Here is a 25,322-nt window from a genome sequence, read left to right as displayed (position 1 = left end):
CCCCCCCTCCTGAAGTCTGTTCCTTTTCACTGGGCCTCCCTCCAGTCCCCACCACCTGACCTCCCCAGACCTTATGGGGGCTGTCCCCCACCCCCCTTTTTTGGCAGCAATGACCAAGTTTGAAAGTGAATATGGCTCCTTAACTCGGGGCCCCCCCCACCACGGAATTAGAGCCCAGAGAGAGAGAGAGAGAGAGAGAGAGAGAGAGAGAGAGAGAGAGAGAGAGAGAGAGAGAGAGAGAGAGAGAGAGTATCGTCTTAAGCATGACCCTGACATCAGCACTTGTCCCTCTCTCTTTCCGTGCCTCGCCTGGACGAAGGCACACACACAGACATGGTCAGTGCTGTATCTATCTTGTCTTTGACCTCGTTTTATTAACCGGGGACACCTGCAGTGTCCACTTAACTCTGTCTCTGTTTGCTTGTGTCCGTGGCTCGTACAGTCGCCTGACTTTGTTTTGATTTGTGTGACTTTATAGTGTATTCAGCTCTGGGAGAGTGTACAAATGGAACCAAATGGACCCTTAATTACCGTAAGGGTCCATTTGGTTCCATTTGTACGCTGCCAGAGTTAGTCCTTTTTTCCTTCTTCTTCTTCTTCTTTTTTGCTCTTGGAATTAAATTAACACTCAGGATTTCGCAGGCTTTCTCGCCCTGGTGGTCTAAGATGAGACCACATGGACTATTGGTGAAAATGGCCACCACTTTCTTGCACGTGGTCCCGTAGATTTGTCTTCTCTGATATCGTTTGGACGGCGCTGTCCAGCTGTCTCAGTCCAAATGATCCCATAACAGATTTTTTTTTTTTTTTTTTTTTAATTTGAAATTAAACAGAATAAATAATTCATAGCCTACTATGCTTATTAATGGCCTAGTGCATGCATGCCCCTTGTTTGTATGACACAGATTATGCTGTTCAACTTGTGCATTTTCAATATTCAAAATCTGCATTGCTATATCTCATATATATGGAATTGAGCAAGAGTGAAGTTTTTTTATTGTAGTCACAATATAACAACAAGAAATAATTTAGAATAGTAGTAGAAAAAGTGTTTTCGCAATTCCTTAAAGAACTTGAATATGTAAACTGCAAACAAGAGGTTTACTTGTCTCTCAAACACAGCAGTTAGGAGAAGAGAAAAAGACGGACAGCAACACATGTCATTCCTCCACGGGTTTACAGATGATTGATATTGTCGAGTGTCGTTCCTCCTACACACAGCGCGGCTACATGTGTGACGGACAGGGACCGCGTGTAGCCGTTAAGTGCATAGTGATGCCTATTCATTCTCAAAATACAACCGGCAGCAGATATCTCCTCTTCCTGACATCTGTTTCTTCATGGGCGTGAGGCCAGAATGGCATGTGGGCCCCCGTCCGTGTGGTGTGCAACACTGGAGCAGTGTTTATATACGGTACTTTTACTTAAGCCATTTTAATTTAGACCTGAGGACGATTCTACGAAGGTCTTCTAAATCCTGACAGTTTTCTGAAAAAACCTATGTTTCTATGTCAGTGGTGCTCAACCTTTTTCACGTCAAGAACCCACAAAAATATATGTAATTGGCCCGCCGACCCCCCGCCGACCCCCACTCGGTGCCGCGCTATGAGCTTGTAGATCTGCTATTTTTATAACATAATGCTTAAAACACCAAAAGGGGTTCCCGTACTGAATGGGTTAAAGAAAAGTAACCATACCACAATGTAGAAATACTAATGTTACGTATAAGTAACTTATACTTACAAGTAATGTAAGTATAAGTTTGGTATTCAAATGTAAAAAGTGCAAAAAGTATATTTAATTTGACATCATTCATAATGTACTTGAAGTACCAAATTGGTAAAACGATCTCATTATGCAGATAATGTCCCATTTCACAAGATCAATGTATAAAACATATTTTGAAAAAGAAAATCTGATCTACTAAGCTCACAACAGGTCCCGATTTCAGCTTGTATTATATATCGTCTATTTGCAAATTAGCCAAAGTACAGGGCTGAAGTGATTAATGCATGTTCTGTACAATATTTTCATCTGAGATGTATAGTACTATACTCCAGTAAAGTAAAAGTACCTCAAAATTGTACTTTAAGTACAGTACTTGAGTAAGTTTACTTAGTTAATTAATTTACACCACTGCACTGCAGCAGCCTCACTGTCATAAAATGGGGCAGAGTAAATTGGTTTTGAGGTAATGTTCTTAACACATTTTGTGCCCAAGACATCCACAGGAAACGTCCCGTATGTAGTGCCCAAGACGTCTGTGGACGTCTTTGCAAAAAAAAAAAATATGTCAACAAAAATGAATGTAAAACATGGGCACCCTGGGTGGGCACACAAAGCGTTAAAACCCATTTAGACCTGAGGACGATTCTACAAATGTCTTCTAAATCATGACAGTTTTCTGAAAAAACCTATATTTCTATGCCAGTCGTTCTCAAACATGTTCATGTCGAGGACCCCCAACAATATATGTAATTGGCCGGTGACCCCCATCTGAAAATATGTAGTTCCAGGGACCCTCCCCAGAAGCAAAGATTTGAGTTCAAAACGCTCGCTCTGAAAGAATATCTATTCAAAGATTTGCGCCACATTTTCAATAAAAAAAAGAAAAATAGCACAAGCTCGTAGCGCGGCACTCAAGCTAAATACAATTTAGTTAATAGCTAAAGTATAACATAATGCTTAAACACCCAAAGGGAGTGGAGTAATTATGGTTATAAAAAAGCTTTATATTATGATAGTATCCATTGCTATAGTGTTTGTTCAGTTCAGTTCTTTAGTAAAGTAAAAAATGGAAGAAAAAAGAGAGAGAAACCATTCATCAGATTACATTTCATATAGTGTTTCAATTCCAATTTCGTCTGCTCATTTCTTTGTTTCGTCTCCTCCAATTTCACGTGTTTATCCTTAGCTTTTGTCCTGCATGATTTCTGTATCCTGATTGGACAGAATTGATATCCTGACCTAACAGTGACATCACAGAGCTGGAGAGACAATTAGGGAGACCTCTGTTATGGAACAAACACACAGATCTATAGCAATGATTGCTATCAGGATGTATAGAGCTATTTAACCCATTTAGACCTGACTAGATTCTACAAAATGTGGTCTGAAAGTCCTGAAATTCTGAAAAACCTATGTTTCTATGTCAGTGTTCTCAACCTTTTTCATGTCAAGGAGCCCCAGAATTATCTGTATTTGGCTGCGGACCCCCATCTGACAATATGTTGTTCCACGGACTCCCCCAGAAGCAAAGATTTGAGTTAAAAACGTTCGCTCTGAGAGAATATATATCCAAAGATTTGTGCCACATTATCACGATTTTTCAAAAATAGCAGACCTACAAGCTCATAGCGCGGCACTCGGTGCCGCGCTATGAGCTTGTAGATCTGCTATTTTTCAATAGCTAAAGTATAATATAATGCTTAAAACACCAAAGGGGGTTCCCGCCCAGAATGGGTTTTCTTTCCTTTATTGATATTTACTGTAGAGAGAGACAAGGAACCGGGTAGAGAGAGTCAGGGAACGCCGGCATACAGCAAAGGTCCGGCCAGCCCGGGAATCGAACCAGGGACTCTATTATAATAGGCATATTAAGCCCATGCGGTATACGTGCCATAACCACTCAGTTATTGGTGCACGCATGTAAAAATAATCATTTTTTAAAAAGATTTTTAAAGATTTGTTTTGCCTTGACAGACGATAGTGGGTAGAGGGAGAGAGATGGGGGGGAGGACACACAGCAAGGTTCGTCAGGATCGGGACTCAAACCCACGACACACTGTAAGGCTGGCTTATTTTAATTGACCGCCTAGAAACCTGGGTTGGCATTGAGAGCGTAGCCCTGAATTTATTCCGCTCCTATCTAACGGACAGATCATTCTCTGTGGTGATCGGAGAAGCCTCTTCCTCTCCAGTCCCCCTCACCTGTGGTGTACCACAGGGATCGATACTTGGCCCCCTCCTTTTTTCTATTTACATGCTCCCCCTTGGCAATATAATCCGTAACCATAATATTCAGTTCCATTGCTATGCAGATGACACGCAACTATACATTCCTCTACAACCCGGTGTCACAGGTAATCTGTCCAGTCTCCTATCATGCCTTTCCGATATTAAAAACTGGATGTCAAATAACTTCTTACAACTGAATGAAACCAAGTCAGAAATCATATTCTTCGGTCCCCCTAATTCCACTCAGCCATTCATCTCAGAACTCGGTAGCCTATCCCCTAACGTAAAAGAGGTCGCCCGTAACCTGGGTGTGCTTTTTGACTCCGGCCTCACTTTTAACCCCCAAGTAACACGAGTAGTGCAGACCTGCTACTTTCAATTGAGGAACATAGCCAGGATCAAAAGCTTCCTGACACCCGCAGATCTAGAAAAGGTAATCCACGCTTTTATCTCGTCTCGTTTGGATTACTGTAACTCGATTTATTCTGGCCTGTGTAAGAAGGCTATATCCCGTCTCCAACTCGTTCAGAATTCTGCTGCCAGACTGCTAACTAATTCAAAAAGACGGGACCACATCACCCCCATTTTAGCCACCCTTCACTGGTTACCGGTTAGCTATAGAATTGATTTTAAGATTTTACTTTTTACTTTTAAAGCTGTAAATGGTCAGGCCCCCCAGTATGTCTCTGACATGCTGGCTCCTTATAAGCCTATACGTTCACTCAGGTCATCTGACAAAGCGCTCCTTGAGACCCCCACAGCCCATCGTATCACAAAAGGTGGCAGGGCATTTGCAGTCCGGGCTCCCAAACTATGGAACGCCCTACCTATTCATTTAAGACTTGCAACATCTGTGTCATGTTTTAAATCCCTTTTAAAAACCCACCTTTATGTTAAGGCCTTTTCTTAATTTATTTTTATATACCTTATTCTATTTTTGTGTGTATGTTATCGTGTTGTAGCTGTGACTACGTTGTTGTTTATTTTTTACCCTGTTTTGTAAAGCACTTTGTGACTATGTCTTGAAATGTGCTATATAAATAAATTCATTATCATTATCATTACCAGCCCAGGTGCCTGGACCGCTGATCCACGGCCCAGGCCATGTGAAAAGAATCTTAAGAAAACTATTATAACTTTTTACAATAAAGAACTGGCCAAGAGGCAGGTAGGTTACATAAAATAAATCTCCCATGAACAAAAACGGGAGATCCGGGTTAAAAGAGGGAGCAGCCATTTATAAAACCAACATGTTTCGACCACAAGTGTTCTTCATCAGGGCTAAAAATCCTAACATAAAAAATGACATCGCAACATAAAGCACTGCCATATGGCTGACAGACTACCGATATTACTCACATGGGTAAATTAAAGGAAATACAATACTTATAACACTTTTGTTTTGTGTGTGTGTGTGTGTGTGTGTGTGTGTGTGTGTGTGTGTGTGTGTGTGTGTGTGTGTGTGTGTGTATGTGTGTGTGTGTGTGTGTGTGTGTGTGCGTGCGCGTGCATGCGTGTGTGTGTGCGTGTGTGTGTGTGTGCGTGCGTGCGTTTCTCCCTGCCAGTCTCACCGTAAGTTCGAGGCGCCTCGCCATGGGCACATGGGCTTCCTGCCCCGCAAGCGCAGCAGGAGACACATCGGGCGGCCGCGCTCCTGGCCAAAAGATGACCCCAGCATGCCCGTCCACCTCACGGCCTTCATGGGCTACAAGGCTGGCATGACCCACACCCTCAGGGAGGTGCACCGCACCGGGCTCAGTACGTACAGTATACACTTCATCATCATCATTGTTCGACCGCGGTCGAGATCATGGATTTCACAATGCCACGCACGCCAGACTTTCCGGTCCTTCATTGCCTATATCCCCAGTTCCTGCTCACTGATGCATGTGTCCCTATAGAGCGTCGCAGTCCCGCCCCCTTTCATGACGACGCCAGGCCCAGGAAATGAATCCCAAAGCATTTTTCCCATAGACATTTCAAAAAGTATTTATTTAAAGACCTTTTAAGCGTCGTACGAAGCCAATTCGAGTTGTGACAAATCATGACAAGAAACACAATATTTTGGACCAAACAAATAATTACAAAGATGCCGTTTTTTTTCTACTTTCTAATTCTTTGTTTGGCCCAAAACATTGTGTTTATTGTCATGATTTGTCACAACAAGAGTTGGCTTTGTCCGCGGGCCGGCGTAAACGTCTTTAAATAAATACTTTCTGAAAAGTCTATGAGGAAAATTAACGGGGGTTTCTTTTCCGGGTCTCTCGAGGGGGCGGGACTGCGGCACTCTATAGCGATGACATCAGGGAACGACAGTTTTCTGCTTTGAGGCAGGATTCTCTAGAGAAGAAGGGAAGATATAACGTCATTGTCAGCTCTGTATAGCCCAGTGGTCGGCAAACTGTGTTCTTCTGGATCGGACTAGTGAAGAAACACGGGGAAGGTTGCCGTATATTAGATTAGTCGATGGGTGGCTCTTCCAAGACAGTGCACTTGACAGACACACAACACAACCAACCCTCACACTGAATGGGCTTGTGCACAGCAGAAAATGAATAAAATCCACACATCCAGTCGAGTAAGAGTGCACAGCAGCCATATTGGACAGCAAGGCCTCTTCCTCCTTTTTTTTAATGTTTTTTTTTGTGGCTTTCGCCTTTATTTTATATTTTTATGGAGGGACAGACAGTAGGCTGACAGGAAATGGGGAGAGAGATGGGGGGGAAGACATGCAGTAAAGGCCGTCGGGATCGGGAGTCGAACCCGCGGCACACTGCCAGACTGGATTACCAGCCAAGGTGCCTGGACCGCTGAGCCATGGCCCAGGCCGGCCTCTTCTTCCTTAACCCAGTCCCAGTTGATTTCCGCTCAGATGGTCATGAATGATGATGAGCGTTCGGAGGGGAGCTGTTATAGGGCCTGGGCGTGAACCGCTTTTGGTGTTTTAAGCATTATGTTATACTTTTAGCTATTGAAAAATAGCAGATCTACAAGCTCATAGCGCGGCACCGAGTGCCGCGCCACAAGCTTGTAGGTCTGCTATTTTTGAAAAATCGCGAACGTGGTGAAAAACCTTTGAATATATTCTTTCAGAGCGAACATTTTTAACTCAAATCTTTGCTTCTGGAACAACATATTTTCAGATGGGTGTCGGCGGCCAATTACATATAATTTTTGGGGTCCTTGACATGACAATGTTTGAGAACGACTGACACAGTTGACATGGATTGTTCTGAAAACTGTCAGGATTTAAAGACGACATTTTGTAGAATCTTTTCTCAGGTCTAAATGGATTCATGTGGATAACCTGCTGTGTTTGTGTCCCCCCCGTTCCACAGAGCAGGCCAAACGAGAGGAGGTGGAGGCGGTGACCGTCATCGAGACCCCTCCCATCGTGGTGGTGGGCTTGGTGGGATACATCACCACCAACCGCGGCCTGCGGCCCTTCAAGACCATCTTCGCCGAGCACATGAGTGACGAGTGCAAGAGGAGATTCTACAAAAACTGGTACGCAAAAAATGACAATTATGTGGCATTTAGCCAGACATTCTTTATCCAACTTATACAGTAAGCATGCTGGCTAAACAAAACACCATGCAGTGTTGATTTCGTCGACTAAAACTATGACGAGAATGTTTCGTCGACTACCTTTTTTCACTGACGAAAACTAAATGGAAACTAAATGAAAACTATAAGCTATGGTGACTAAAACTTTTAAGACTTTTAAGACTAAATATTCTGACAATTTCGTCAACAAATAAAAACTAGACTAAAATGTTATAGGAAGGGACTAGTGGACAAGAGATCCCGATTTACAATTAGTTGCATGCTGAATATAGCAGATGTACAAGCTCACAACGCGTCGCAGAACGACGCGTTGTGAGCTTGTAGATCAGCTATTTTCAGCAAGTGTAAAATCAGTCATTACGAAGGCATCAAGGCCCACCAAAATACATATTAGTCGACTAAATCAACTGTAGATTTAGTCGACTAAAATCTTTAGAAATTCTTCTACTACAGTGAATGGAAAAGTGACTGATGTTAGTCTGCCTCAAACGTTACTCTTTTACCTGCTTTTTACTAACACTAACATTACAAAGATGCCCAGAACATCGGGATGAACCTGTGTAGTTTATGGCTGCTCCAACAGTAGTGGCAACATTACAAAATACAAAAAAACGGAACGTCAAAATATCTACCGCGGTGGCTGAGACCGAGACCAGACCAGAGTAATGGTTGAGACAAAGTAGTGAAAGGTCCTGAAAGATACATAACGTCAGTCTTACCCAATACCCAATCTTTCTGTTTTAGGAACACAAGCTGCTGTAATTTATACCTCATACTTTATGCTTAGTATGAGGTATAAAGTACAGCAGCCTTGAGACCCGTTACGGAATTGGTCAATAGAGCGTTGCAGTCCCGCCCCCTCGAGAGACCCGGAAAAGAATCCCCCGTTCATTTTCCTCATAGACTTTTCAAAAAGTATTTATTTAAAGACGTTTACGCCGCGGACAAAGCCAACTCGAGTCGTGACACATCATGACAATAAACACAATGTTTTGGGCCGATCAAATCATTAGAAAGAAGGAAAAAAAAAGGCAGGATACAACACTTTTTGTTTTGTTTAAGCGTCTTTAACTAAATACTTTTTGAAAAGTCTATGAGGAAAATGAACGGGGAATTCTTTTCCGGGTCTCTCGTCACCATGAAAGGGGGCATAAAATAATGTCGACCTAAATTAACTGTAGATTTTAATAGTCAACTAAAATCTCATGACATTTCGTGAACTGAAACTAGACTAAAACTAAAAATATGACTAAAAGTAAATGGAATTGTATTAAAAATACTTGTACTTGTACGTGTTCCTGCAGGGCCAAGGGCAAGAAGAAGGCCTTTACCAAGTACAGCAAGAAGTGGCAGGATGAGTCCGGCAAGAAGCAGCTGGAGAAGGACTTCAATTCCATGAAGAAGTACTGCTCAGCCATCAGAGTCATAGTCCACACCCAGGTATATACAAATGAATGGCATTTTTAAAGTGAAGACCTTTTCATTGTGATTTTTTCAAGCCGCTCTTCAATGGTTCATTCATTCATTCATACATTGGGAGGTGAAGCGGCGAACACAAGCCCACACACACACCAACCGACTCATTGGAGACAATGTGGGGTTCAGTGTCTTGCCCAAGGACACTTCGACATGGAGACAGACAGGAAGAGCCAGGATTTGAACCACCGACCCACGGATCATTGGACGACCTGAGCCACATAAGCCGCCCGTGCAGCACTTCTCACACTGACACACACACGCACACGCACACACACACACACACACACACACACACACACACACACACACACACACACACACACACACACACACACACACACACACACACACACACACACACACACGTTCAGAGTGGAAAAGAAGTTCAAATTTAAATCCGCGACTTGTTTTAATGACCACATCGGACAAGGTCCCACCCCCCCCCCCCCCGAGGTCAGAGAGCGAGAAGGGGGGTGAGGCTGGCTGTCAGGCCCCAGACACACTGCGGTGCGACAAGAGGAGCTGACAACACTGCAGAGATACGGACTCTGACACTGGATAGGAGCGCGTAGTAGAGCATGTAGGAGTCCACTGGTGTCGGCTAGTTAGTAGTCCACTCTTACATTGCTTTGTATTTTAATGACTACAAAAAAAGGTTATTTGAACCAATATGGATATGGGAGAATGTCTTAATAAAATATCACTATAGCACATTTAAGGGGCACTCGGATCCACCACGTGGAGTCTATAGGAAGTCTAGGAGTATAGGACAGAAGCTCTCTATACGTCCTCCCAGTGGAGGCTCCTTACTGGCAGGTGAGCCAGAATAGGATCAGCAAATATAAATATACATTTTCCTTGACATGAATTGTTGGAGAACCTCTGGGCTTGTCTGCTCAGCAGAGGGCACTTTTGGCCCAAAATAAAGATATCTTTATCTATACTGGAGATGCGGTGTAACGACATGGATTTCGAAACAAATTAGTTCAATGCAAAATGCTGCGTTCAAGTTCAGGAGACTTCGGAGAAGAAAAAAAAACAATTCTCATGAATGCTGCCTTCCGGTATGGCATGTAAAGGAGAGGAGGGGCATTTGCATTTCTTTCACCATGTAGTAAATGCTGCATTCGTGGTCTGGAGAGGGCAGTCGTTTTACAGACGGGTAAAAGGGCAGGGGCTGAAGCCCCCTTATGTGTGCACGTCCCTGCTCAGCTAGTGAATGACAGGGTAACAATATAACCTGCACCTGGTAAGGGCAGAGGTAGGCAACATATGCCATGGAAAGAAAAGACGTCTCATCCGACCTCTTGACTTCACAAACAAACACGTCTCCCTCCCCCTCCCCTCCCCTCTCTCTCTCTCCTCTCTGTTGTTGAGTATAGCGGCCGGCACTCAAGTGTGAAGTTTCAAATTGCAGTTTAAAAATAATCGTCTGGCTCCAACGTCTGCCCGGGGGAAACCGTTATGTTGGCAGTCAAATGCCGCGCCTGCATACTATACACTAACACTCACAGACGCACAGTCTTACGTTCTGTGTGTGAAGAGTGAGTGTTGTGGGAGATCATGATATTGTGGCGAGATCATCATGAGATATATTGCTATTAATCTTTAGTAGCAAATCCTTAGTAGTAAAATTCACACTGGGGAAAATACGTTTAGAGTGCGCTTTGAAACGTCGGTATATATACACACAACGCAAAAGAGGATATGACAGGAATTTGCCGTTGTCGGGTGGAAACCGACATTTAAGGAAGGAAGACTGCCAGTCAGAAAAAAGACTCGCTCGCTCGCTTGCATAGGATATTAAGGAAGACTCAAATAGTATTTATTTTGTTTTTAAATGCTCACAACGTGCTCTGTGCTCATAGTGAAGGTTGAATAAAATGAACAAATGTTTCGGTCCTGGGACCTTCTTCGTCACGTGCTACATGACCGGTCATGACTTGTCATACCAAAGACTAGATAAAAATGGAACCCAATGCATGCCTGCTTGGCACTCACTCGCTTGGGGCTAAGTCCCTGACTGTGACATACTAGAGTGTCACCGTATCCAAGGGGGTCAAGTTGTACATAACAGTCAACACAATGATTCTACAATTATTTTTAAGCAGCCAGGACAGACAGGAAATTGATAGGAGTAGTAGGACAAATGGGACATTGTTGTAATATGGAGCTATCAGACACAAAGACGGTAAGACCTCAAAAGTATAGTAATACACACGCGCGCACACAGCACACACATGCACGCACAGACACGATTCTAATTCACCGTTTCTCAAAACCACCGAATGCGTCTGTAACTCTGAGAGTGTACAAAATGGAGCACTGAGAAAACTCTTCGTCCTTTTTTTCAAACTTAACTACAGGAGTGGTGCATGGTCTCAAAAACACAGAGGAAAACTTGACCAAACACGACTCGCTCATTGTATAACAAAATTAAGTAAAAAACATCTATAGACTGAGCCTTTAGGGAAACATTTTTCCTTTTATTTTATCATGCTCATGAGTGTACAAAATGGAACAAAATGGAACCATATCGACCCTTATGATTCCATTTTGTACACTTTGTAAACTCTTCGGTAACAGTGTAAATTGGGGTCCCACAGATGGGGGTCCTTGGGAAAACAAATCACACTTCTATGAAGTGAGGGGCGCCCACTGTGGCTGCCACATGACGTCACTGGGGGCATAAAGCAAACATAGAAAGTCCATAGACTTGACTGCCACCTGACGTCATATCTGAAGGCCAGATGTTGGAGGGCTTAGTGCCCCCCCCCCCCCCCCCCCCCCCCCCAAAAAAAGTTGAACGAATCCTTGATCCCAGTGTTGATTTTGGCAGCATTTTTATTTTATTTTATTTTTAGTCATACATAGTCTCTGAGTCTCTTGAATAGTTTTCATTTAGTTTCAGTCACATTTTGGTCACCTGGAATGTTTTAGTCGACTAAATATCAGAGGAATTTAGTCGACTAAAGCTACAGTTGATTTAGTCAACTGAAATGCATTTTGGCGGGCCTTGATGCAGCATGCAACCAAGTGTAAAATGACTTACACTGGATCTCTTGTCCACTAGTCCCTTCCTAACATTTTAGTCCAGTTTTTATTTGTTGACGAAATTGTCTAAATATATTTAGTCTTAGTTTTAGTCATCATATAGCTTAGTTTTCATTTAGTTTTCGTCAGTGAAAAAAGGTAGTCGATGAACTTTTTTTTTTCATAGTATTAGTCGACGAAATCAACACTGATGTCTCCTGCTCTCCCAACCATGAATCCACCATCAGATGAAATAATCCCTGATCTGAATTAGTGATGCACCGAATATTCGTCCGCAGAAAATAATCGGCAGAAAATGGCTAAAAATGCATTTTCGGCCTATTCGGTTTCGGCCCGCATAGGCAGAAAATATATCACCGAATAGTGTATGCAATTAATGCATTCAAAAGAGTTGAATAAATGTTTTATGAACCCATAATAGTGATTAGTATTTAAGTTAAGTTTTGCCATAACCATTTATTTTGCAATAAATCAGGTAGCTTTAAGGTACGGCCATGACAGCAATGGTAGGAAAAATGATATATAATATTAATCATATTCGGATATTCGGTATTCGGTTTTCGGCCAACTGTTTCCTATATTAGTTATTCGGTTTCGGCCAAGAATTTCTCTTTCGGTGCATCCCTGATCTGAATGCCTCTCCTGGGGGAAAGGAACTGGTCGGAATAACGTGTTCCTTCCACGCGCTATGTCCAGCCGGGGAAACTCCCCCCTGTCAGGTGAAAAGAAGCAGCTTGGACTCCTCATGCATAGAAGGAAGCATGAGGTCAGTCCGCTGCCCCCCCAGGTTGGCAGAGGAAGTGTAGCGCCCAGGATTACATTAGATCAGGGATGTCAAACTCAAATACACAGTGGGCCAAAATAAAGAAATTGGTACAAGTCGAGGGCCGGACTGTGTTTCAACACACGGGCACCGCGGTCATGAGGACGTCCCAGGCAAACAGAAAAAAGGTAAATGCATTTAAAACTGAAAATGCATTATTATTAAGCTCAGTTTCCTGTTCTATGATCCTCACCAAGCACTGCTTTCATAGTATGTGATATGTGCCAATGCACTCGCAGTGCATTGTGGGACTTGTAGTATTATGGTGGTCCGTGCAATATACCAGAAGGCCAGTTCTAATACTAATTAAATATCATTCCGCGGGCCAAAGATAATTCATTCACGGGCCTGATTTGGCCCCCGGGCCTTGAGTTTGACATATATGCATTAGATAATTGACACTGGGTGAAAAAATGGGTTACAAAATTGTGGGATAAAACATTTAATAAAAAAAAAAATGAATGCCTCTCCTGCTCTCTCTCCCCATCCATCCCAACCATCAGATGCGTCTGCTGCCCATCAAACAGAAGAAAGCCCACGTCATGGAGATCCAGCTCAACGGAGGGACCATCTCAGACAAGGTGGAATGGGCCCGGGAGCACCTGGAGCAGCCGGTGCCCGTCTTCAGCGTGTTCTCCCAGAACGAGATGATCGACGTGATCGGCATCACCAAGGGCCACGGCTTCAAAGGTATCTCTATCTATCTATCTATCTATCTATCTATCTATCTATCTATCTATCTATCTATCTATCGGCTGCATGGGAGAGAGGAGCTGGTTATTATGATCAGAGCGTGGGTATACACTGACACCACGGCGCGGAAACAGCGCCTCAAACTGTGACTCCGCCCACAAACGGGGGAAGTTGTGATTTTCGCTCGTTCACTGCAATGCAATTTGCGGCATTTTCAAAACAATATTGAGCAGAGTAGCGATTATCAAACGTATTTGCAATGCCATACGTTGAAAGATCTGTTGCCCGTGGACAAGGCACGCTACCTCCGCAAGTTAGATAGCATCGGCATAGATGTTTGTCCGTATGTGATTAAGGATTGGACCAAGTTGCATTGGCAGCCATAGAAAATTCTTACCCAAGGCTAAAACCGGATGTGACGTTTTTGGGCGTTCCTGTCTAGCGTGGTGTCAGTGTATACATACCGACCGGTACACATGTTTTAGACTAGTTATACCTAGTAGTAAAAGTCTATGTAGAAATACAAGTAAAAAAGTCCTGAGTTAAAAATGTACTTGAGTAAAAGTAGAAAAGTATTGGTATATACAATGTACTTAAAAGTATACCAAAAGTAGAAAGTATACTAATTATGAGGATGTCTCATTTCACATGTTTTCACACTAAACATGTCAGACACACACACACGTAAACGCACGCACGCACACGCACACGCACACACACACACACACACACACACACACACACACACACACACACACACACACACACACACACACACAATATCCAGTTGACTATGTCTGTGTCTCTGTCTCTGACCCTGCTACTACTACCACTACTAGGCGTGACCAGCCGTTGGGGCGTGAAGAAGCTGCCCAGGAAAACGCACAAGGGCCTGAGGAAGGTGGCGTGCATCGGAGCCTGGCATCCTGCCCGGGTCAGCTACACCATCGCCCGCGCCGGCCAGAAGGGCTACCACCACCGCACAGAGCTCAACAAGAAGGTATAAAGGGCTATACCCATAAGGCTAGATGGCTCAAGGCCTTGATGGCTCAAGGCGGCCATCTTGCTGAGGGGCTACAGTAGGGCATTAAATCCACTAGTCGACCTTGTTGGTACTAGTTGACTAGTTGATAAGAAAACAAAAAAATAGTTTATTTTTTTATTTTTTCCCCCCGATTTTGTATAGGCCTCAAGATCAGGTAGATTATTTTATTATTATTTTTTTTTTTACATAATAGGTACCGGTAGTTAAACAACTAGTCGACGAGTAAACTAAGCAACTAGTCAACTACTGTAGTAAAAATGACTAGAAGTGAATGCCCTAGGCTACAGTACATGTATGTTCTATGGCAGCTCAAACACTCGCTCAAATCTTGACGGATTTACAAACGCGTTGGTTTAATACAAATGTTATCAACAATGTGGCTATGATTCAGTGCTTATCTGCTTCAATTTATTTTTTATTAAAATGTCATATAAAAGCATATAAGTATGCGGACGTCTCGGACGTTTATAACAAACCAAAGCGTTTGAAAATCGGTTGAAAATTAAGCAAGTTATGGTTATTTAAAAAGTACATGCCCCATAGACACAATGTTATGCTGCCCCGAGGTAAGATGGCCGCCACGTAGCAACGTCGCTCTCATTGGCCAGCAGCAGCGGGTGAGCCATCTAGCTTTCTTATATATATATCTATGGCTTATACCCCCACCAACGCACAGAGCTCAGCAAGAGCGTAAGGGCTACCACCACCACTGCAGGCAGCTCAGCAAGAAGGTTCCTTCCGTCCTAATTAGGGTCATTATAATTTAGGTGAAAAATGTGTATAAAAAGAAAAATCACACTCACGCTCTTATTTATTTATTTTGTATTTACCCAGGGAAGTAGCTGAGCACAGGTGCTCATTTTCAGCAACGCCCTGCACATAGAAACACGCACGCACGCACGCACGCACGCACGCACGCACGCACGCACGCACGCACGCACGCACGCACGCACGCACGCGCGCGCGCGCACGCACGCACACACACACACACACACACACACACACACACACACACACACACACACACACACACACACACACACACACACACACACACACACACACACCTGGGAGCTGACCAGTACAACCACAGTCGTATACTGTTGGCCACTAAGCAGCTCCAGGGGGAGCAGTTGGGGGTCCAGTGCCTTGCTCAAGGGCACTTCAGCGGTGTTGGGTGAGTGATGACAATCACTTCCCCACCCAGATACGGGGAATCGAACCGGCAACCTTTCGGCAACAAAGGCGCTCCTCTAACCCTTAGGCCACCGCTGCACCAAAATTATCATCATACATCACCATACGTCACATTGCGTGCTCAGCCAATCAAATCATCACTATGGGGTATACACACAGACACACAAAGCTGGGCATATATAGGAGGGGCTAGCGCCTCAGAAAATGACGAAATAAATAAATGAATAAATAGCGTGACATCTAATTCAATTACATACTATTATGTTTATTATATATATGCACCCTGTCTGGCAGACAGTATTGCGGTCATGATGATGACAAGCAGCCTGTCCGCCAATTAAGGTCCTCTACCTTAGCCCTACTAGAGGTGCCGAGAACTAAAATGGTGAAAAAGGGGGATAGGGCCTTTTCAAGCAGGGCTCCCAGGCTCTGGAACAGCCTGCCATCTGACCTGAGGTCTATTAGCTCCTTGGCTATTTTTAAAACTAAATTAAAGACCCACTTTTATAGGAAAGCCTTTTTAAACCGATAACCAATGATTGCTTTTAATTCCCTTCATAATGTCATTTTATTGCTGTTTGATTGCTATGTAACACTGTTACTGTTTGTATATTGTTAAGCACTTTGTGACACTGTCAAAAAAGGTGCTATATAAATAAAGTTTATTATTATTATTATTAACTCACTGTGTTTTTTGTACCCAGGTGTACCGTATGGGTAAGGGAGTCCACATGCAGGACGGCAAGGTGATCCGTAACAACGCTTCCACGTTCTTTGACGTCACCCAGAAGACCATCAATCCCCTGGTACGGTATACTATGGTGACATGACCGCATTATCCACTGTCCTCTACCTATAGAGCAGGGGTGGGCAACTGGCGGCCCGGGGGCCACATGCGGCCCCCACCTTCACTTAATGCGGCCCACAGGTTAATATCAGAATACTTACAATTCCAAAGCTGCTTTAATTACTTCATGACTAGTATTAAATGACTAGTACTTAATGACTAGTATTAAAATGTTATTGTCTTTTTGTGTCCAATGTAGTTATGTTAACAGTTCATAAAGTTAACATAACTATAACTAAATGCATTTGAAATTCAATAAAAAAGGTTACTTTTGAGGATTCTAATTCAAAAATAGCAAAAAACTATTCAGGTTTTCAATTCAAATAATTGCAAAAATAGCTGATCTACAAGCGTCGCAGCGCGACGCGTTTTGAGCTTGTAGATCAGCTATTTTTGCTACGACAGTAATATGCAATGTGGCCCCTCTGGAGTGAGTGTGGAAATATATTGGCTCGCCATCGTCAAAGTTGCCCACCCCTGCTATAGAGCGTTGCAGTCCCGCCCCCTACCAGGGCCCAGGAAATGATTCTCCGTTCATTTTCCTCATAGACTTTTTAGAAAGTATTTATTTAAAGACGGTTACGCCGCAGACAAAGCCAACTCTTGTCATGACAATAAACACAATGTTTTGGGCCAAACAAAGAATTAGAAAGTAGAAAAAAACGGCAGGTTACAACACTTTTTTTGTTGTTTTTCTTCTTTGTAATTGTTTGTTTGGTCCAAAATATTGTGTTTATTGTCATGATTTGTCACGACTGGAGTTGGCTTTGTCCGCGGCGTAACCGTCTTTTTGAAATGTCTATGGGAAAAATGCATTGGGATTCATTTCCTGGGCCAGGCGTCGTCATGACAGGAGGCGGGACTGCGACGAACCCATAAGTCCTGACGTCACTCCAACACTACCCCTGGGTTAACCCATTTTGACCTGGGAACGATTCTACAAAATGTCTTCTAAATCCTGACAGTTTTCTGAAAAACCTATATGTTTCTATGTCAGTCGTTCTCAAACATTTTCATGTCAAGGACCCCCAAGATTATTATGTAATTGGCCGCCGACCCCCATCTGGAAGTATGTTGTTCCAGGGACCTCCCCAGAAGCAAAGATTTGAGTTAAAAACCTGGCTGTGAAAGAATATAGGCCTATAGTAAAAGATTTTTCAAAAATAGCAGACCTGCAAGCTCGTAGCGCGGCACTCGGTGCCGTGCTATGAGCTTGTAGATCTGCTATTTTCCCATGGCTAAAGTATAACAATGCTTAAAACACCAACATGGCTTATTTGTATGGGGAGAATGTGTTTCCAAGATTTGCAAATGTTTTTCTATGATTTGCAATTTTTTTCCCATGATTTACAAATGTATTTTGTATTTTTACAAAAAAAGAATAGATTTGTGTGTGCGTTTATCCTAAAATACCATTTGTAAATCCTCAATTGTGCGTGTGAATTGTAAATCTGCATTTGGCATTCCTTTTTCCTGTTGAATCATTTTGAGACAAACGTCACGCTTTTTTATGATAATTTTCACAAATGTATTGTAAATATTCCACAATTTACTAATGTGTTTCCATGATTCACAAATGTGTTTCCAAGATTCACAAATGTGTTTCCATGATTCACAAATGTGTTTCCATGTTTTACAAATGTATTTTGTATTTTTACAAAGAAAATATTAGATTTGTATGTGCATTTATCCTAAAAAAACATTTGTAAATCCTCAATTATGCGTGTGAATTGTAAATCTGCATTTGGCATTCCTTTTTCCCGTTGAATCATTTTGAGACAAACGTCACGCTTTTTTATGATAATTTTTACAAATGTATTGTCCTATCCACAAAAAACGTGTAAGTTGGCATTTAAATACATGTGCTATGATTTTTACAAATATATGACAATTTGTAAAAAATAATTTATACTTTATAGCGCATTTATCAAAAAATATCATTTGTAAATCATCAACTCTGTGTGTCAATTGTTGCCACTGCATTTGTGGATTTTCTCAATGCATTTGTGACACCAGCCACTTGTGGATTTTCTCAATGCATTTGTGACACCAGCCACTTGTGGATTTTCTCAATGCATTTGTGACACCAGCCACTTGTGGATTTTCTCAATGCATTTGTGACACCAGCCACTTGTGGATTTTCTCAATGCATTTGTGACACCAGCCACTTGTGGATTTTCTCAAAGCATTTGTGAAACCAGCATGCGGTAAAAATGTCTCAAAAAGGTGATTGGCTGCCTTGTTGCTAGTCCTATAGTCTGAAGATCATGAGCTACAAGGCGAGGGAGGGCGAGGTGAATTTGGTCTGCTGGTCGGCCCATGGGTCGGCTGGTCGGCCGGTCAGCCCATGGGTCGGCCGGTCGGCCGCATGGGTTGGCCGGTGGCTCATGGGTCGGCCGGTCAGCCCATGGGTCGGCCGGTCGGCCCATGGGTCGGCCGGTCAGCCCATGGGTCGGCCGGTCGGCCCATGGGTCGGCCGGTGGCTCATGGGTCAGCCGTGATTTCACTATTACACTATGACACATATTACCCTATAACACTATTGACTGATTACACTATTACACTTATTACACTATCACACCTATTAGCCTTTTACACTATTGCACATATTACACTATTACACTTATCCTATTACACTATTCCACTTATTCCACTATTACACTTATTAGCATATTACATTATTACACTTATTACACTATTACACTTATTAGCCTATTACACTATTACACATATTATCCTATTACACTATTACACTTATTAGCCTATTACACTATTACACATATTATCTTATTACACTATTACACTTATTAGCCTATTACACGTATTAGCCTATTACACTTATTAGCCTATTACACTATTACACACATTATCCTATTACACTATTACACATGTTATCCTATTACACTATTACACTTAAAGGTATATTCAGTGATTTCACTTAATTCAAATATCACTTCTTTTTTTGTTCTGTTGTGATAATCCGCCCTACTATAGAGTGTGCTGACCATATAAGGAGTTCCTCTCTGTCCCCAGTTAACCCCTGGGGTCAAAAAAACGTAGGTTTCGTTTTTGGCTAGGTGGCCCAGCCTTCATCCAATCAGGATAGAGAGGGGCCTTCCGCCGATCGAGCGGGGGCGGGCCTTGGTGTGCGTGCTGTTGGCCTGTCGCGTGTCACCCCATCTTGTTACCGGGGCAGACTGGGGGGTTTTCCAAATCACTGAATGCTCCTTTAATAGACGACCCATGAGCCACCGGCCGACCCATGGGCCGACGGGCCGACTGGCCGACTGATGAGCCACCGGCCGACCCATGCGGCCGCCCCATGGGCCGACCGGCCGACCCATGGGCTGACCGGCCGACTCATGAGCCACCGGCCGACCCATGCGGCCGACCCATTGGCCGACCGGCCGGCCCATGAGCCACCGGCCGACCCATGTGGCCGACCTATGAGCGACCGGCCGACCCATGGGCCGACTGGCCGACCCATGAGCCACCTGCCAACCCATGCGGCCGACCGGCCGACCCATGGACTGACCGGCCGACCCATGGGCTGACCGGACGACCCATGGGCCGACCGGCTGACCCATGGGCCGACCGGCTGACCCATGGGCTGACCGGCTGACCCATGAGCCACCGGCCAACCCATGGACCGACCCATGGGCCGACCCATGGGCTGACCGGCCGACCCATGAGCCACCGGCCAACCCATGCGGCAGACCGCCCGACCCATGGGCTGACCGCCCGACCCATGGGCTGACCGACCGACCCATGGGCCGACCGGCCGACCCATGGGCCGACCGGCCGACCCATGAGCCACCGGCCGACCCATGGGCTGACCGGCCGACCCATGGGCCGACCGGCAAATTCACCTCGCCCTCCCTCGCCTTGTAGCTCATGTTGCTTTGTGTTTTTATGATCTTCAGACTATAGGATTTATGGTAAATCTCCCATTGGCTTAGAGGCAGCCTAGCAACAAGGCAGCCAATCACCTTTTTGAGACATTTTTACCGCATGCTGGTTTCACAAATGCTTTGAGAAAATCCACAAGTGGCTGGTGTCACAAATGCATTGAGAAAATCCACAAGTGGCTGGTGTCACAAATGCATTGAGAAAATCCACAAGTGGCTGGTGTCACAAATGCATTGAGAAAATCCACAAATGCAGTGGCAACAATTGACACACAGAGTTGATGATTTACAAATGATATTTTTTGATAAATGCGCCTGCAAGTATAATCTTTTTTTTTTTTTTTTTTTACAAATTGTCATATATTTGTAAAAATCATAGCACATGTATTTAAATGCCAACTTACAAGTTACAAGTTTTTTTGTGGATAGGACAATACATTTGTAAAAGTTATCATAAAAAAGCGTGACGTTTGTCTCAAAATGATTCAACAGGAAAAAGGAATGCGAAATGCAGATTTACAATTCACACGCAGAATTGAGGATTTACAAATGTTTTTTTAGGATAAATGCACACACAAATCTAATATTTTCTTTGTAAAAATACAAAATACATTTGTAAATCATGGAAACACATTTGTGAATCACGGAAACACATTAGTAAATTGTGGAATATTTACAATACATTTGTGAAAATTATCATAAAAAAGCGTGACGTTTGTCTCAAAATGATTCAACAGGAAAAAGGAATGCCAAATGCAGATTTACATTCACACGCACAATTGAGGATTTACAAATGGTATTTTAGGATAAACGCACACACAAATCTATATTGTTTTTGTAAAAATACGAAATACATTTGTAAATCATGGAAAAACATTTGCAAATCATAGAAAAACATTTGTAAATCTTGGAAACACATTTGTAAATCATGGAATATTTGTAAATACTTTTGAGACATATTTCTCCCCATATATTTGTCCAAGGAAAATCCAAGTAGAGAAATCTTAAGATCACGTCATACTGTGTCCCAAAAATAAACAAATCGGGTCAGGTATGTGACTCTGTGTGGTCTATATGACATTGTGTTACATTTGATAACGTCTGTGTTTTGGTGGAAAACAGCAGCACACTGCTGTTTTCGGACCCGAATATCAGAGTCGCTGTTCTTTCCTAACCTGACTCCGCCAGATGGGGCAGCAGAGAGTACACTGGGTTCCCCCCTCCTGCTCCCATCTGGGAACTCTCAGGCAGACTTGATGCCCGGCCACAAAACGGCCTGGCCAATCAGCAGCAGTATTGGTTGGTTGGGAGGGGATCCGATTTGTATAAGCTTGCCTTGGTGTGACTGTACTAAAAAATATAGAGCCCCGCTCTCCGCTGGCCGCTGCGTTGCCCACGCTGCGTGGCATGGGACCGGACCTTAGTCTTTTTCAAAAATGATTAGTGGACCTTCAGCATTTCTAGTTGAGGACCCCTGACCTAATCAGACAAACGCACCAGTGTGCAAGCTCCTTTACTCTTGGTAAACGCGTATCTATATGAGTAAAATCTCCGGGATGATATTTTTTGGAACACAGTTCTTATGACACAATCTAAAAAATCAAAACAATCGAAAAATTACCCAGGGGGAATAGCGGCCCTGTATAGCGGCAGTGATGACAGACTTCGGTTCTCTCTACCTTCAATATAATAAAAACAAACACATATCCCACTCTGACAATGGAAACACATTTTAACGATCAAATCTGCCCATCATGATGACATGAAAACGTTTCCTACTTTTCCGTATAGGGCGGTTTCCCACACTACGGCGAGGTGAACAACGACTTCCTCCTGCTGAAGGGCTGCGTCGTCGGCCCCAAGAAACGCTGCCTCACGCTCAGAAAGGTAAGGTGGTTGCACTACTGGATGCGTTTTTCGGAAAACCCGGTGGAGAAACCAAATCCGAAAAAACGCACTCTGCGTGTGTGGGGACCTGTACTGTCTGATGTGAAATACTGGCCATGGTCACCAGTCGAATGGATTGATTTGATCAATTATACAAAAATCACACCTGTGTGAACTGAGTGGTGCAAGGTCTTATATAGCCTGATCAGCTGTGGTCACTGACGTAATGTCTCATTCCGGCCAATCACAATGCACCATGCTCATTTTTTGGTACGAACAGACACGTAGACTAACAAAGCTGAAATCACACCCGTGTGAACTGGGTGACCATAGCAACCATGCTCATTTTTGAGTGGTGTAAACCACTCCTACGACTGGCTTTGTTAGTTTACGTGTCTGTCTGTCTGTCTGTCTGTCCGTGCTCGGTTGCTATGGTCACCCAGTTCACACGGGTGTGATTTCATTACGTCAGACATTACGTCAGACCACAGCTGATTTTTGGTACGGACAGACACGTAAACTAACAAAGCCAGTTGTAGGAGTGGTTTACACTTTACACCACTCAAAAATATATATCAATGTCAACCAGTGTTGTTTTCGTCGACTAAAACTATGACGAAAAATGTTCGTCGACTACCTTTTTTCCACTGACGGAACTAAATGGAAACTAAATAAAAACTAAGCTATGATGACTGAGACTAAGACTAAATATACTGACAATTTCGTCAACAAATAAAAACTAGACTAAATGTTAGGAAGGGACTAGTGGACAAGAGATCCAGTATAAGTCATTTTACACTTGGTTGCATGCTGAAACTAGCCGATCTACAAGCCCACAGCAAGTGTAAAAACAGTCTTTACGACGGCATCAAGGCCCGCCAAAATACTTTAGTCGACTGAAACAACTGTAGATTTAGTCAACTAAAATCCTATGATATTCAGTCGAATAAAACTAGACAAGACTAGACCAAGACATTCCAGGTGACTAAAATGTGACTAAAACTAAATGAAAACTATTCAAGAGACTATGACTAAAACAAAAATCAAAATTTGCTGCCAAAAACCACAGTGATGTCAACATAATTGTGTATTTCCCCCTCCCCCCTCACAGTCGCTGCGTGTGCACACGTCACGCAAACACAAGGAAGAAATTGAGCTCAAGTTCATCGACACAACCTCCAAGTTTGGTCATGGGTGCTTCCAGACCGCACAGGAGAAGAGGGCGTTCATGGTGGGTGTAGTGTGTGTGTGTGTGTGTGTGCGGGTGCGTTTGCATGGACACGCGCATGTGTGCGCCTCACGTGGAATTTGATTGCATGCTGAAAATATATTGCAGATCTCGTATTTCAAATGGTTTTTTTTTATACATTTTGAAAACTTGTACTTTTGTATACTTTTGCTGAAGTATATTTTGAATACTGAACTTGCAGTATTTCTTCATTGTGGTATTGCTACTTTTACTTGAGTAGAAAATGTTAGTATACTTCCTCCATCCACCGCTGCTGAAAAGAGCCGATCAACAAGCTCACAACAACACCTCAAGTCGGCACCTTGCAGATCTGCTATTTGCGCCCCCTATTTTCACCCCTATAGAATACTGTATATAGGGATTAGAGACTTGCAGATCTGCTATTTGTCACCCGAGTCCGCGTGTCCATATTTGTAATCCGCCCGTTATCCGACCGCATGAATGAATCATTCCAATTTATAAATCCGCAACCACCTGCGGATTGCGGGTGGTTGCGGATTGCGAGATTTTGTGCGTTTTAAAAGCAATAATAATAAGCCTATATACTGTATAGATAGATGCCATTAATTTATTTCCAATATTAATTTATAATATATTTTAATGACCCAGATCCACCCTAAACTGCGGTTAACCGCGGCAACCGCGGCTAAATTCGCCATCCGCAGGTGTCTAGTTATCATGTGTGGGTTCATGTGGTTAAGTGGTCGACCTCTGACTAGGGCTGTCAGGATTACACATTTTACTTGACGATTAATTGTGTTTTTGGCGTTCAACATGGGAACACAATTACGAATATATTAAAAACATTAATTTCCGTTTGGGTTTTATAGGCTCTGTAATCAAAAGGTGCACGGGGAAGATACTGTACGAGACATAACTTAAGATCATTTCATATTTCATATGAAACAGCCGATCTACAAGCTCAAAACGCGTCACAGAGCTTGTAGATCTGCCGTTTCCACTATATAATTGCGATTAAACGATTGACGTAATGATTGTGACAAGCCTATTAGATACCTCTGACCTTTTGACCCCTGGTTTGGTTCGCACACACGCAGGGCCCGTTGAAGAAGGACGCCCTGAAGAAGGTCGTGGAACCGGTAGGCGTGCCCGAGGAGGTCACCGTCTAGCCTATCGCGGAGCGGAGAGGATCATCACACACTGCTGCTTCTACAGAGCTCCATGCTGCGTTTTTCAAAAATAGCAGATCTACAAGCTCGTAGCGCGGCACCGAGTGCCGCGCTACGAGCTTGTAGATCTGCTATGTTTCAATAGCTAAAGCATAACATAATGCTTGAAACACCAAAAAGGGGTTCCCGGCCCAAAATGGGGTTTAAACCAAAGGAAAAAAAGAATATTCACCGCACACACAAAAGAAGGCTGGATTTTTGCTTCCTCTTTTTATTTCTTCAGAATTGCAAGTTTAAAGAACACAATTGCTGTAAAACTGAAACTTTGCAATAAAGTTGTCTTTCTAAAGTTACCGTGTAGTAGTGGTGGTCTAGTAGTCGTGTGAACGAGTTGTGACCGACTAGTGAAGGCATACACTATACAGAGGAGAAAAACACAGGATTTTACACTTATTGGTGCAACAAGATTACAGTTTTCTTCATATT

The 25,322-nt window shown here is 43.3% G+C and overlaps 1 protein-coding gene across 1 annotated transcript; it reads left to right on the top strand.

The window, feature by feature from the left end:
* Nucleotides 1-208: 208 nt before the first annotated feature.
* On the top strand, nucleotides 209-25,189 carry LOC306937529 (large ribosomal subunit protein uL3-like). The gene is made up of 10 exons (XM_079521362.1): nucleotides 209-336; nucleotides 5,523-5,715; nucleotides 7,296-7,464; nucleotides 8,829-8,964; nucleotides 13,384-13,570; nucleotides 14,413-14,573; nucleotides 16,520-16,621; nucleotides 22,362-22,457; nucleotides 23,569-23,688; nucleotides 24,765-25,189. The coding sequence occupies exons 1-10, from the start codon at nucleotides 334-336 to the stop codon at nucleotides 24,834-24,836; spliced, it is 1,239 nt and encodes a 412-aa protein (XP_079377488.1). The 5' UTR covers nucleotides 209-333; the 3' UTR covers nucleotides 24,837-25,189.
* Nucleotides 25,190-25,322: the final 133 nt, after the last annotated feature.

The sequence above is a fragment of the Electrona antarctica genome (genome assembly GCF_951216825.1).
Source record: "Electrona antarctica genome assembly, chromosome: 14".
Lineage (NCBI taxonomy): Eukaryota > Metazoa > Chordata > Actinopteri > Myctophiformes > Myctophidae > Electrona > Electrona antarctica.
Note: the sequence above shows the minus strand (reverse complement) of the source record. Positions and strands in the feature narration are given on the sequence as shown.